Source organism: Halichoerus grypus, chromosome X (assembly GCF_964656455.1).
Source record: "Halichoerus grypus chromosome X, mHalGry1.hap1.1, whole genome shotgun sequence".
Classification (NCBI taxonomy): Eukaryota; Metazoa; Chordata; class Mammalia; order Carnivora; family Phocidae; genus Halichoerus; species Halichoerus grypus.
Genome location: NC_135727.1, coordinates 16,276,905 through 16,290,630, shown reverse-complemented (window position 1 = coordinate 16,290,630; position 13,726 = coordinate 16,276,905). Strand labels below are relative to the sequence as shown.

At 42.2% G+C, this 13,726-nt stretch overlaps 1 protein-coding gene across 2 annotated transcripts in view; it reads left to right on the top strand.

The window, feature by feature from the left end:
• Window positions 1-13,064, top strand: part of SLC9A6 (solute carrier family 9 member A6) — a 50,926-nt gene extending 37,862 nt beyond the window's left edge. For both annotated transcript variants that reach the window (XM_078064743.1, XM_078064742.1), the window contains 3 exons: window positions 191-270; window positions 5,741-5,846; window positions 10,704-13,064. In XM_078064743.1, the coding sequence (XP_077920869.1) occupies window positions 191-270; window positions 5,741-5,846; window positions 10,704-10,976 (459 nt within the window). In that variant the 3' untranslated portion in view covers window positions 10,977-13,064. The remainder of the gene's footprint in view (window positions 1-190; window positions 271-5,740; window positions 5,847-10,703) is intronic.
• Window positions 13,065-13,726: the final 662 nt, after the last annotated feature.

The window sequence follows — 13,726 nt, the reverse complement described above, 5'->3', positions numbered from 1 at the left end:
GTTCAGAAAAACATTTCAATTTCGTATTCCAGAGCTGCAAAATACAAGCTATTAAATTTTTAATGTTACCCATGATAGAGGGTATCTTGTATGAAGTAGGCTATATTTCCAAGTCTACAAAGAAATGATTCTAAATAAATGTGTTTTTTATCTTGGTGTATGTATTGATTTCTTTATTATCTGTTTGCAGGGTATTCCTGAAAATGAGAGAAGAACCACCAAAGCAGAGAGTGCCTGGCTTTTCCGGATATGGTACAACTTTGACCATAAGTATCCTTAACTGAGGGGGAAAAATGGTCGTGTGAACATGGTCAGTTACAATTTAATGGGATGGCTGTTCTGATTTTTCCCTTCCTGAAGTGGAATACAAAGCCTACCTTTGGTCTTCCCTCTCCCCTTCAGTGTGGTGGAGGGAGAAGGTTATTAAAGACAATCCGCACAAATGAATTCCCCTGCAAACCCAGGACGCCAGCGGGGAGCGGTTCGTACAGACCCTTATGGTAGACTTTCTTCCCTCTCTTGGCCTATTTATTGAGCAATCATTGTCTTTTACCTAATTTAGTGAATCTTGCAAAAGGTATTTGCCGGTCCTTGTCAGTGCACCTGCTAGGATAAAAGAGGAAATGCTGCCTCAGGGAAAAGCGTGAGTGTGAGGGGAAAATGGAGTCATGTTAGAGCCCGCGGTCCCGCGGTAGCCAGTGGCGGGCCTGCTTTCCCTGACCTGTCAGGAGACTGGAAGATTCGCCTCTCCACTCATGGTGCCAGTGTTTCATTGTTTACCAAATCTCTGTCTTCTCCTATAGTAACTCTTCTTCGTAACGCTGCTTTGGGTTGTGTTATGTTGTATGACCTGTTGAAGTCATGCCTTTCAGAAAACATTTTATCCCTTACTATTTACTAAAATCAATTTCTTGGGGGCACCTGGGTGGCTCAGTCAGTTAAGCGTTGGCCTTCGACTCAGGTCGTGGTCCCAGGGTCCTGGGATCGAGCCCCACATCGGGCTCCCTGCTCGGCGGGGAACCTGCTTCTCCCTCTCCCTCTGCCCCTGCTTGTGTGTGCTCTCTTGTGCTCTCTCTCTCTGTCAAATAAATAAATAAAATCTTTAAAAAATCAATTTCTTATTTGAAAATTGAACTGGGGAAAGGGACCGTGCAGTTCTTTCAGGCTGAGGCTTATTAGTAAATGAATCAAAACCCGGTTTGTGTTCCACCAAAGCCAATTTGGGACAACCATGTAAAAAATGTTGCCCTTGCTTTTGACTTGTTGATGAAAGCCTTGTATATTTAAGAAAAATGCATTTGGCACTTATCATTAGAAGCTACTACTTACTATATTCCATTTGCTAGATTTTTACAATCACTTTTTGCAAGTACTCAAAATTAAATTACTGTATGGAAATAAGAATGCAAGCGTATCTGTGGTATTAAGACTCCCAGTAGCGAGAGAGATCCTGGCTCTTTAAAATTGTTTAATGATTATGTCATTACTTCTGGCTCCATTATCAGCATTTTGGGTATAAGCCATTCCCATATCTCTTGGGGCTTTTTCTTCCCTCTGATTTAACAAAAATTGTGTAATGTTTCCTGCATAAAATGTACATTTTCTGCATAATATATGTACAAAACAACTAAATAATCCTGATGTAGAGAAAGAGCAGAATAATAGCTTATTTTTCTGTATATTTTTATAGAAGTGAACTCAAGATTTGACTCAGTACTACTAGACTAAGACCCAGTAATTTTTTTTTTTTTTTTGAGAGAGAGAGAGAGCTGGGGCAGGGAGGGCCAGGAGGAGAGGGAGAGAGAGAGACGCTTAAGCAGGCTCCACGCCCAGCACAGAGCCTGACATGGGGCTCGATCTCACGACCCTGAGATCATGACCTGAGCTGAAACCAAGAGTCGGACACTTAACCAACTGTGCCACCCAGGCGCCCTAAGACCCGGTAATTTTAATACCTAGTGCCCCTAGTAGAATTAATCATTCATCATTCTAGATTTCAGGTCCTTTGTGTAGCCAGATTGTTATAATTGAGATATAACTGAAATAACATACCCAAATCTTAAGCTTGCGACCTGTGTATATACCTGTGTGCTTGCTACCCTTGTAAAGATATTTAGAACATTTCCAGCATCCCCGAAGCTGCCCTGTGTTCCCTTATAGTCCATGCCTTCCCTGCCCCTCCTCCCTGCAAAGGGCAACCACCATTCTGATTTCTAGCAACATGGATTAGTTTTACCTGGTTTTGATCTTCATAAAGATGGAATCATGTATTACATATTATCTTATGTCTTGCTTTTTTCACTTAGCAACATGTAATTTATCCATATTGTTGCCTGTACCAGTAATTCATTCTTTTTCATTGCTGTGTGGTGTTCCAGAGTGTGAATATACTATAGGTTTGTTTGTTTGTTTGTTTTTCCAACCTTTCTACTGTTGATAAACATTTGGGTTGTTTCCACCTTTTGGCTGTTACGAACAAAGTTAAACATGCACGTATGCATCTCTTGGTGACCATCAGCATTCATTTCTCTCCTGGGTATATATACCTAGGAGAAAAATTTAGGGCAAGTGTATTGTTCAGCTTTCATAGATATTGCCAACCAGTTTTCCAGAGTGGTCGTAACCAATTTACATTCCCACCAGCAGCTTAAGGGAGTCCCACTTGTTCCAGATCTCCACCGAAACTTGATATTTAATCAGCCGTTTAAATTTTAGCCATTTCCATGGGTGCGTAGCGATACCACGTGTGGTGTAATTTGCATTCCTCTGATCGCCGGTGAGATCGAGCATCCCTTCATATGTTTATTGGCTATTTGGACTTCATTTTTTATGAAGTGTGTCTGTTTAGTTCTTTTGCCCATTATTTAATTGATTTGTCTTATCTTTTTCTTATTGACTTGTAGTTCTTTCTATGTTCCTGAATTGGGTTCTCTGTTGGTTATATGTACTATGAATATCTTCCCCCAGTCTGTGGCTCACCTTTTCATTTTCTTAATCCTGTCTTGTAAGGAACAGAAATTCTTCATTTTAATGAGGTTTACTTTATTACTCTTTTCTTTTGGTGCTTTTGTGTCTTGATAAATCTTTTATATCCCAAGATCCTATGTTTTCTTCTAGAAGTGTGATTGTCTTAGCTATCACATTTAAGTTTTTGACCCACCACAAATTAATTTTTGTGTATGGTGTGAGGTATGGGTCAAGACCTACTTTTTTCCCATATGAGTAGGTAGTTAACCCAGCACCATTTATTGAAAATGCCATCCTTAACCCACTGAAGTGCAGTGGGGCCTTTGTTGTAAATCACATGGCCATATAAGTGGAAGTCTGTTTCTGGACTTTCTTTTCTCTTTGTCTTTTTTTTTTTTTTCACATCAATACCACACTCTATTAATGATTGTACTTTTTAATAAATCTTGCTATCCAATTGGGGAAGTTCTGTAGGTTTGTTATTCCTTAGTATTGCCCTGTCTATTTTAGGTTCATTGCATTTTCATCTAAATTTTAGGAACAGCCTGCCACTTTCCATACACACATTCACACACACACACACACTCACACTCACCCACTCACCAAAAAAACCTGCTGGCAATTCTGTCAGGTTTGTATTAAATCAATAGATGAATTTGGAGAGAACTGACATCTTAACAATATTGAGTCTTCCAATCTATGAACACAGTATATCCTTTAATTTCTCTCATTAATGTTTTATAGTTTTCAGTGACGAGTCTTACACATCTTTTATTATATTTATTATCCCTAAGTATTTGATGCTATTGCAAATATTTCGACCTTGTATCCAGCAATCTTGTTAATAAGTTCACTTATTATTATAAAATGGTTTATAGATTTTTTTATTTACTGTTCATAAAATCAGGTGAAAAATATTGTGTCTTTTTTTCTTTTCTAACACCTTACTTTTTTTTAATGTCTTATTACACTGGCTGGACCTCTCCAGTACAATGTTGAATGTAAGTGATGATAGTGGACATTTTTGTCTTGTTCCTGACCTCAGGAGGAAAATTTTCAATACTTCACCATTAAGTATGATGTTAGCTGTAAGGTTTTTTTTAGGATTTCATTTATTTATTTGAGAGAGAAAGAGCACAAGCAGGGTGGGAAAGGACAGAGGGAGAGGGAGAAGCAGACTCCCTGCTGAGCTGGGAGCCCAATGCGGGACTTGATCCCAGGACCCTGGGATCATGACCTGAGCCACCCAGGCCACCCCAGCTGTAGGTTTTTGAGATAGCCTTTGTCAAGGATATCCCCTTCTATCTCTAGTCTGCTGAGAGTTTTTATATCATGAACAGGCATTGAATATTATCAGATGCTCTTTCTGCATCGATTGAGATGATCATGTATTTGTTCTCCTCTAATCTGTTGTTGTGCTATTTTCATTGATTGACTATTAAACCAGTCCTGCATGGCTGGAACGAATCCCATTTGGTCGTGATACACCATCCCTTGTGTGTGTCACTGGACTTAGTTTACTGATATTTTGTGTCTGATTTTTGTGTCTGTTTTCATGAGTGATATTGGCTTGTGGGTTTTGGTTTTGCTTCGCTTGCCTTTCAGGTATAAAATCCATGACAGGGAATATAAGCCCATTTTGCCCAGCCAGAAAATACATATACAAGATGTAACAAGATAATGCTGGTTTGATGACATGAATGGGGAGGAATTTTTCTCTTTTTCTATTTTCTGGAGGATTGGTATTTTTTCTTCCTTAAGTGCTGACCCAGTGAAGTCACCTGGGCCTGGAGTGTTTTGTCTGAGAGACAGGACTAGTCCTCATTTTTTAAAAAGGTTTTATTTATTTGAGAAAGAGAGAGAGTGCAAGTTGGGGGAGGGGCAGAAGGAAAGGCAGAATCTCAAGCAGACTCTGCGCCGAGCGTGAAGCCCAGCACAGGACTCAGTCCCATAACCCTGAGATCACGACTTGAGCTGAAACCAAGAGTCGGACACTTAACCGACTGAGTCACCCAGGCGCCCCAGGACTATTCCTCATTTTTAACTGACCTTAGGTTGTGACTTTAGAAAGTGGGGAATATGTATATGTGTCTTTCTCCCATTGTCTCTACTTTTTCTTATGATTCCCTCTTGTTTTCTTCTGAGTATTACATATATTATCATGTCTGTTTTTATTTTTTAGAGAGTAAATGAACACTGAAATGAGGGTCTATGATAGAGGAACTCGTGATACATAATTTTTTTGACGTTTTTAGAATTGAATTTCCTTTGATACAAAGTTTCAACTCATTCAAGATGCCAGCTGAATTCACAATAGATGATTAAAACCATTTTTGTTACTAAATTCTGCGGCTGGAAAATTTCATCTTTTTTCTGACTCTTACCCACTCTACTTTCTACCGCATCTCCTTCAGCACTAAACTGAGAGTGATTCTGTCTTCCCTTTGGTTTTAGTAAAAGTAGAAAGGCAATGTGATGCCGTGGACCGTGGCACAGGGCTTGGAATCCAACCAATCTGAGTTCATGTATGGGTCCTTCACTTGCTTCATTGTGTGACTTCGGCGGGTCATTCCTTTCCCTGAGCCTCAGTTTCCATTTCTGTGAAACAGAGATCGTAACAAAATCTCCCTTTGCTGTCTCACTGGCATAATGTGAAAGCCCTCTGCTGCCCTCTGAAGTGGCAGGTACACCGGGAGGGTGGTGGTGAGCACACGACTTGTTCTTTTGCATTTGGGAAGAAAGGGGCATGGCTCTTCCTTAACCTGCGGCGCAGCTATCTGAAGCCCCTGCTGACGCACAGTGGACCTCCGCTCACTACAACGCTCCCTGCCTGCTGCGGGCCCATCGCCAGATGCCTGACCAGCCCCCAAGCTTATGAAGTAAGTTGCTTTTATCCAAAACCTAAGTTCTTCATGAAGTTAAATTGTTCTGCTCTGTGGATGCGTCACTGGTTTGGTTTTGCTTCGCTTGCCTTTCAGGTATAAAATCCATGACAGGGAATACAAGCCCATTTTGCCCAGCCAGAAAATACATATAGATACATACAGAAATCTAGAGATACAATTTCACGGTCTTTGAAACATCATTTGAAAAGAGATCTAGTGTTACTACCTCACTTACTGTCAGTGATTTTAGTAAATAATTCTATTTCCACGCTGGTTTTGATTTATTTACAGTATGTGGCCCGAGCTCGGTACGGAATGTGTTACGTTTTCATCTAGGAATTAGAGTGGTCACAGTCATGTTGAGGGGATTAATAAAACAATTCTTGATACCCCTAAAGTGCAACAGATGGTCTTTTACTTCAAGCCTGCCAACTTTTGGCTATCAGGGAGAGTTTATCTACCGGTGTTCCACATTGCTAGGCGGCACGAGCACATCTAGATAGTATCTAGAGTCCCTATTTTTTTTTTCCTTAGCTGCCAACATGAGATTGGTGATTTGGCAAGCGTCGCAACACAGAAAGAAATGAGAAATGCTAACCAGCCTTCATTTTAAAATATGAACATCTTATTTTTCAAGTTCTTTTTTAAAAACCTTTGCTTCCTTAGGGCGCCTGGGTGACTCAGTCGTTAAGCGTCTGCCTTCGGCTCAGGTCATGATCCCAGAGTCCTAGGATCGAGCCCCGCATCAGGCTCCCTGCTCGGCGGGAAGCCTGCTTCTCCCTCTCCCACTCCCCCTGCTTGGGTTCCCTCTCTTGCTATGTCTCTCTCTGTCAAATAAGTAAATAAAATCTTTAAAAAAACAAAAACCAAAACCTTTGCTCCCAACCCAAGCCTTCAGAAATCATCTGTGGCATCAGGTGCAGTGCCCACGTTAACAAAGCCCACCACCGGGGCTAGTCTGACGCAGCAGCTCGGGTAGAGCGACTAGGCAGCGGCGGCGCGTGTAGACAGGCACTGGGCAGTTGCGTGCGCCCTGCTCTGGGGTGCGCTAGGGCAGAGCCCCCAGAGAACGGACGGGAAGAGGAGTCTTAGTAGAGGCCGCGCCTACAGGGCGGGGCGCCCTGTTGAGTCCACGCACCTTTTTGAGGATTGTGCCCCGGGGGCGGGGGGGCAGCCATGTGGTGTTGTCCCTCCCTTCCACATTGCCCAGGCCCCCCTCTCGAGCAGCCTCTATCTCCTCTGTGCCCTGTCAGCCCACGAGGCTCTGTGCAGAGGGGCAGCCGGCTTTGTCAGTTCAGTCAGTGAGGCTTGGCTCTGGGATTCCAGAGACCCGCTCAGCGTCACCAGAAGCCGAGACTTCCACAACAACTGTGCGTCCTGTGGAATATAGCAAAATACAACATGGTTGTATTTGTCCCCTAGGGCTGCCATAACAGTACCACAGACCGAATGGCTCAACAGAAATGTGTTGTCTCGTAGTTCTGGAGGCTCGAAGTCTGAGGTCAAAGTGTGGGCAGGGCTGGTTCCTTCTGAGGGCTGTGAGGGAGAATCTGCTCCGGGCCTCTCCCCGGCTTCTGGTGGTTTGCTGCCAGTCTTTGGTGTTGCTTGGCTTGTAGATACATTACGTAGATCTCTGTCTTCATCTTCACCTGACACTCTGTGTGTGTGTGTGTGTGTGTGTGTGTGTGTGTGTGTGTGTGTGTCTGTCACCAAATTTCCCCTTTTGTAAGGACACGCACCAGTCATGCTGGATCAGGGCCCACACTAATGACCTCATCTTAACTGGATCATCTGCAAAGACCCTATTTCCATATAAGGTCACATTCACAGGTACTGGTGGTTGGGATTTCAGCATCTTTTGGGGGGGATATCATGTAATCCCTAACAACCAAAAAACTTAATTTTTAATGTTATTTTTCATTTGTTAATTACGTACTTTTTTAGTTCTAAAAGTTAACGCCCTTGTGGCCAGATATTCAAACAGTATGGAATGTACAAAGTGAAAAATCAGTTTGCTCCTTCTCCCACCTACATCCCCCCCAGAGACAGTCTTTATTAAGGATTTATTGTGTATACTTCCTAATACACAGGAAGTACATGTTACTTACATGGGTATATATAGCATTGCACAGACTTACATGTATAGCTTTGTTACTGTTTTATACAAATGGGATCACAATCGCATTGTCCGGCTCCTTGCATTTTTCACTTTAACGATAGATCGTGGCTACCTTTCTATGAGTCCATGAGAACCCGTTATCTTCTCCTTATTCATGGCTTCATAGTGCGGCTGGAGCAGCGTTGATTTAATCAGTCTCCTACGGATAGACCTTTAAGTTGTTTCCTTTCCTTTTTTGTCATTACAAACCATGTTTATAGTAAATATTCTTGTACCTATGAATTTATCCAAGCATATAAAGGTATGTAAGATAGATTTTAAGGGTTAAATTGCTGAGTCAAAAGGCATTATATGCATTTTAAAATTTGATAGATATTGCCCCAAACCTCAAACTTAATAAAGTCTTGGAAGGTGCTGAAGAGCCTCTGCTGGTGTGTGAAGGAGCCCCCAGCTTTGTTGGCGAGTATCACTCAGTGAGGGGACAGACCCTGGTGGGCACAGGGCAGGAGGGCATTATGGTTGGTTGGTGGAATGGGTTTGTTTGGTTTTTAATTCACCTGGCTTTGAGGACTGAGGCAAATTTCTAGCAACAGCAAATTAAAACTGTTTTGAATTGATGTCTAACAGTCTCCTCAATCTGACTATCTTAGACAAATTTAAGACTTTCAAGCACACACAGCTTAGGAGAGCGGATGTACGCTGTTTGTATCATCTCTTCTTCCCTCAAGGAGTATTAGTCACAGACTTTTTTGCCAGATCCATAGGAGTGTTTAGAATGATTCTTATGCTTTATATTAGAAAAAGGTGACTTTCTGATTCTTAAAAGTAATATATATTCAATATAATAAAATTTCAGTACAGAAACATAAGAAAATAAAAATCACTAGCAATTTTATCACGCAGAGCTAACGATCATCCTTTTGTTGACTACCCTTCCAAACTTTTCTATGCACGTATAACATTCTTTTATTTACCAAAATGGCATTATATATATGCTTGATTTTTTTCCCCCTTTTGTAGAACTTTATTTAATTCTACTTTTTTGGCCACAAAGTCTCCATGAGAACCAAAAGCTTATTGAGCTGGGAGACAAGTATACGGGGAGGGTTCAACATAATTGGGGGATATTATAACTCTAGGCATTGTTCATACTGAAGTAAAAGCTTCACTTCTATACATCCACTCGGTGAGCCATTGAACTTACATTTGGAGAATACTTTCTGTGCGCCCCGAGCTGTCCGGTGGCCGGACTAGAGCATAGAAGGGGCTCAGAGGCTAGTGTGGGCTGGGAGAGCAGACCAGTGTGCATGCAGCTGTGGTACAAGGGTGAAGGGCACCGGAGGGCCAGGGCTAAATAGGGGACGCCGGGAGAGAGCACAGGAGGCACACCTAAGCCAGCTTTGCAAGATCAGGGAAGACTTGCAGCAGGAGGGGACTTTCTTTTAAGACAAGACCTCAGTGATAAGCAGGCCCTAGTCACAGGAAGGAGGGTGGGAGAGACAGGAGGAAGGGAAAGCGTGAGTGATTTGAGCACCTGTCAGCAGTTCAAATGGCAGGCACACAATGGGCGGCTGGAGTGGGTGAAGCAGATGCGGGGGCGGGGCTGGGGGTGAAGGGCCCGAGTCACCACGCAGTGCCTTTATTTTTTTTAATTTAATTTTATTATGTTATGTTAGTCACCATACAATACGTCATTAGTTTTTGATGTAGTGATCCACGATTCATTGTTTTCGTATAACACCCAGTGCTCCATGCAGTACGTGCCCTCCTTAATACCCATCACCAGGCTAACCCATCTCCCCACCCCCCTCCCCTCTAAAACCCTCAGTTTGTTTCTCAGAGTCCATAGTCTCTCATGGTTCATCTCTCCCTCCAATTCCCCCCGCCTTCATTTTTCCCTTCCTTCTCCTAATGTCCTCCATGCTGTTCCTTATGATCCACAAATAAGTGAAACCATATGATAATTGACTTTCTCTGCTTGACTTATTTCACTTAGCATAATCTCCTCCACTCCCATCCATGTTGATGGGAAAGTTGGGTATTCATCCTTTCTGATGGCTGAGTAATATTCCATTGTAGATATGGACCACATCTTCTCTATCCATTCATCTGTTGAAGGGCATCTCGGCTCTTTCCACAGTTTGGCTATTGCGGACATTGCTGCTCTGAACATTGGGGTGCATATGGCCCTTCTTTTCACTACATCTGTGTCTTTGGGGTCAATACCCAGTAGTGCAATTGCTGGGTCATAGGGTAGCTCTACTTTTAATTTTTTGAGGCACCTCCACACTGTTTTCCAAAGTGGCTGTACCAACTTGCATTCCCACCAGCAGTGTAAGAGGGTTCCCCTTTCTCCACAACCTCTCCAGCATTTGTTGTTTCTTGCCTTGTCCATTTTTGCCATTCTAACTGATGTAAGGTGGTATCTCAGTGTGGTTTTGATTTGAATTTCCCTGATGGCTAATGATGATGAACATTTTTTCATGTGTCTGTTAGCCATTTGTATGTCTTCTTTGGAGAAGTGTCTGTTCATGTCTTCTGCCCATTTTTTGACTTTACTTGTTTTTTGGGTGTTGAGTGCCTTTAAGCCAAGGTGAGGACTGTGGGCTTTATCCTGAAGGCAGCAGGCTAGCCCTGAAGGGTTTTAAATAGGGAATCCTTGAAAAGTCTTCTATTGGAAATGTTTCTTGAGTCACATAGCAATTCTTAAGACTTATTTTATTTGCATTTAGAACCAGGAGCAACTGAAAGACGATGACTCCGATCTTATTCTCAATGATGGCGATATTAGTTTGACATATGGGGATTCTACTGTGAACACCGAATCAGGAGCATCCGGTGCCCCTAGGAGGTTTATGGGAAACAGTTCTGAAGATGCCTTGGATCGGGAGCTTGCATTTGGGGACCACGAACTGGTCATTCGGGGAACACGCCTGGTTCTTCCTATGGATGATTCTGAACCCCCATTAAATTTGTTAGATAATACGAGACACAGTCCAGCCTAAGCTTACTAATGCTCACTTAGTGATTTGTAAAATTTGCACATGTGATTGTGAAGAAATTTGTACTACCTAAAAAGTCCCAGTGCATGTCTCTGAATGTTTAAGCTATATAAATGCTCTTTATATGGCATCGAGAGAATATAAATATCCTGTACAAGGCAGATTGTGAACAAACTATTCTTTTATGTTTCATTGGCTGCACTGTGTAGATTGGATCTGTTTTAGAAAAAAGTTATTTTCACAGTGATGTTGTGTGTTCCGTTAGCTTTATGTCTCAGTTAAAGTATACAAAGTGACAGATTTACTCTTTCTTACACTTACCTGATACTAAACCAGAGTACCAAGTTCTTGTGCCGTGAATTAATTTTGTTTCGTGGGAGGGGAGGGAGAGGAAAGAGGGAGTGTTATCTCTGGGGAAGCCCATGGAGGGAGAGGTTCCTTTGTTGGGAAACTTGTGTTCATTGCTACTGCCTTGGTCATGACCTTTGTCTCTCCTTTTTCTCCGGATGGTGTTCGGATCTTGTCCCGTTGGAGTTGGGAATGAAGTGGGGGGGGGGGCTCTCTCCCCCCCCTTGCTATGAAGGAACAGATTCATTGACTTATAGCACACTGGTGTTCAGAAAAGAAGGGCTACAAATGACGTCCAAGACTGTGTTGCTTTTCTCCCAGACCAAGACCATAGGAAGGAGTCGCATCATCCTGCCAGGTTAGCTGAAGTACAGGTTTAGATGGCACAGGGCAAGTGGTCTGCATTGGCGGGGGCCGGGGCAAAGCGCAGGAGCGGAGGAAAGAGAAGGGGGGGGTGCTTCAGAGATCTCTCTTCCCAAATGTGTAAATATTCCAAGTTTAAATAAGAAACTCAGTTGCTGCTTACTTTTGGATTATATACTTTATCTGTATAGCAAGCTTTGTGGTCAGGTGTTTTTTATATCGATTTAAATCGCTGCTCTTTAGCAGCCAAACAGGAGCAAAATGTAAAATTTTTGAACTTTACTGTGTCTCATTGTCATTCGTTAGTCTGTAGTTGATGTTTAAAGTTAATTTATGACTCCATGATCGTTCCACACTACATCAGGGTCAGTCGGAAAGAAGCGCACCGCCCTGGAGCTTATCGTAAGGGCAGTGTTCCTTTATGTGCACCGGCTAGACTTGTCTTCGTTTCCATGTTACTTTTTAATATGAAATACCGAAGCTGCCGTGTGGGTGTGTGTGGGTGTGGGTGTGGGTTTTTTTTTCTTTTACAGTTTTCAAGGAAGAGTACATAGCAACTTCCCATTTCCTATTCAGAGAATGAAAGTAGATTCTATTTTGTAATGCTGAAAAAACCTACAGGTGCACTGAACGCTTAGAAGGGGGATACGTTCTGATGTTGATCCTGACCTGTTAATGTTTCGGAAGACAAATGGGAACTTTTGTGGGTCTTTCCCCCCTTAGGTCTGAGTAGCATTGCCTTAAATCTTAACCCAATTCGCAAACTGATGTGTTTACATGATGTTCAAATTTCCCAGCAAAAGATGTCTTTCCATACAAAATATGTACTTATTCTCCCCAAGGTGTCTGTACTGTTGCGAACACTCCTTGAGATTTTAAGGGAATTCTACTGTTGTACCCTCGAGCGGCAGCTCTGACTGTTGGCACAGCCATTTGTTACGTAGTGGTAGCGACTTTCCTGCTATGCAGGAGCCCCGTGACGTGTGCATTTGCTAGGACGTGTGCCTCTTCATGCAGTCTCTCATTTCTTGTTAATGTGTGTTTGAGGGGCTTTGAACTTCAGCGTCATTCACCCACGAAGTTATTCAAGTTGTAAGAGGTGATACAAGAAATTAACAACTACCTTTTTTATTCTATCAGGTTACTGAGCTCACTTTATGAAAATGGCTGTAAATACTTAGCATGACCCATTCAGTAACTCGTCTCTTTCAGCATGCATAAGACTTTTTCTTAGGGAAACCGATACAGCTTGAGTCAACTAAATCTGCCTTCGTACTTTATCAAAGGGGATCCAAGGCTGCTGTGCTTATGTCAGCATCTGGAAACTTCTCCTCTCCTCTAATCTGTGTGCACATCTCCAAGCAAAGAAGAAACAACAAACTGTGCTCATATACCCGTTGGTTTTCAACACCTGAGTGAACTCGAATGAAGGACAGTCTGAGGTTACCATCAGGCACAAAGTAGAGCTGCTCTCGGACTTAACTGTTCTGTTTGTGAACCCTACATGTTTGAATGACTCAAACATTGCATCTTTTAAAGTTATTTTGTAAGGTTCCTTGGCATTTTATCCTCGTCGTCCGTGTTTGGCAATGTGCTGTTAAAGAAATAGACTTAATCTGTATGTATTTTTTGTTTTCCCTTGGAGTACTTGGACAGATGTTATAGTGGTTTCTTTTAGGAAAATCTGTCATTAAAAAAATTATAGCCTTGCAAATAACCACTCACCGTATTTGAGTCACAGTTTATTCTAGTGAGAATTAAAGAGTGCTGACTTCATTTATTTTTCTACCGATACACCTACTGGGAAAGCGGGGAAGACCAATGCTTAAAAAAAGAACAGACAGAAACCTACCAGAACATAATGTATGGGGTTGCCAATTGGGGGGGCTTATGTGGGAGGCTGGACATACTTGCTTGTGGTCACAATTGGACCATTTAAGAAATAAGACTCAAAGCAGTCAAATTCTGTCACATTGATTTGTAGCCTGTTAGTTTGGTAACGGATAATGTCATGAAAATGTCAGTCCCATTATATAGTGAGA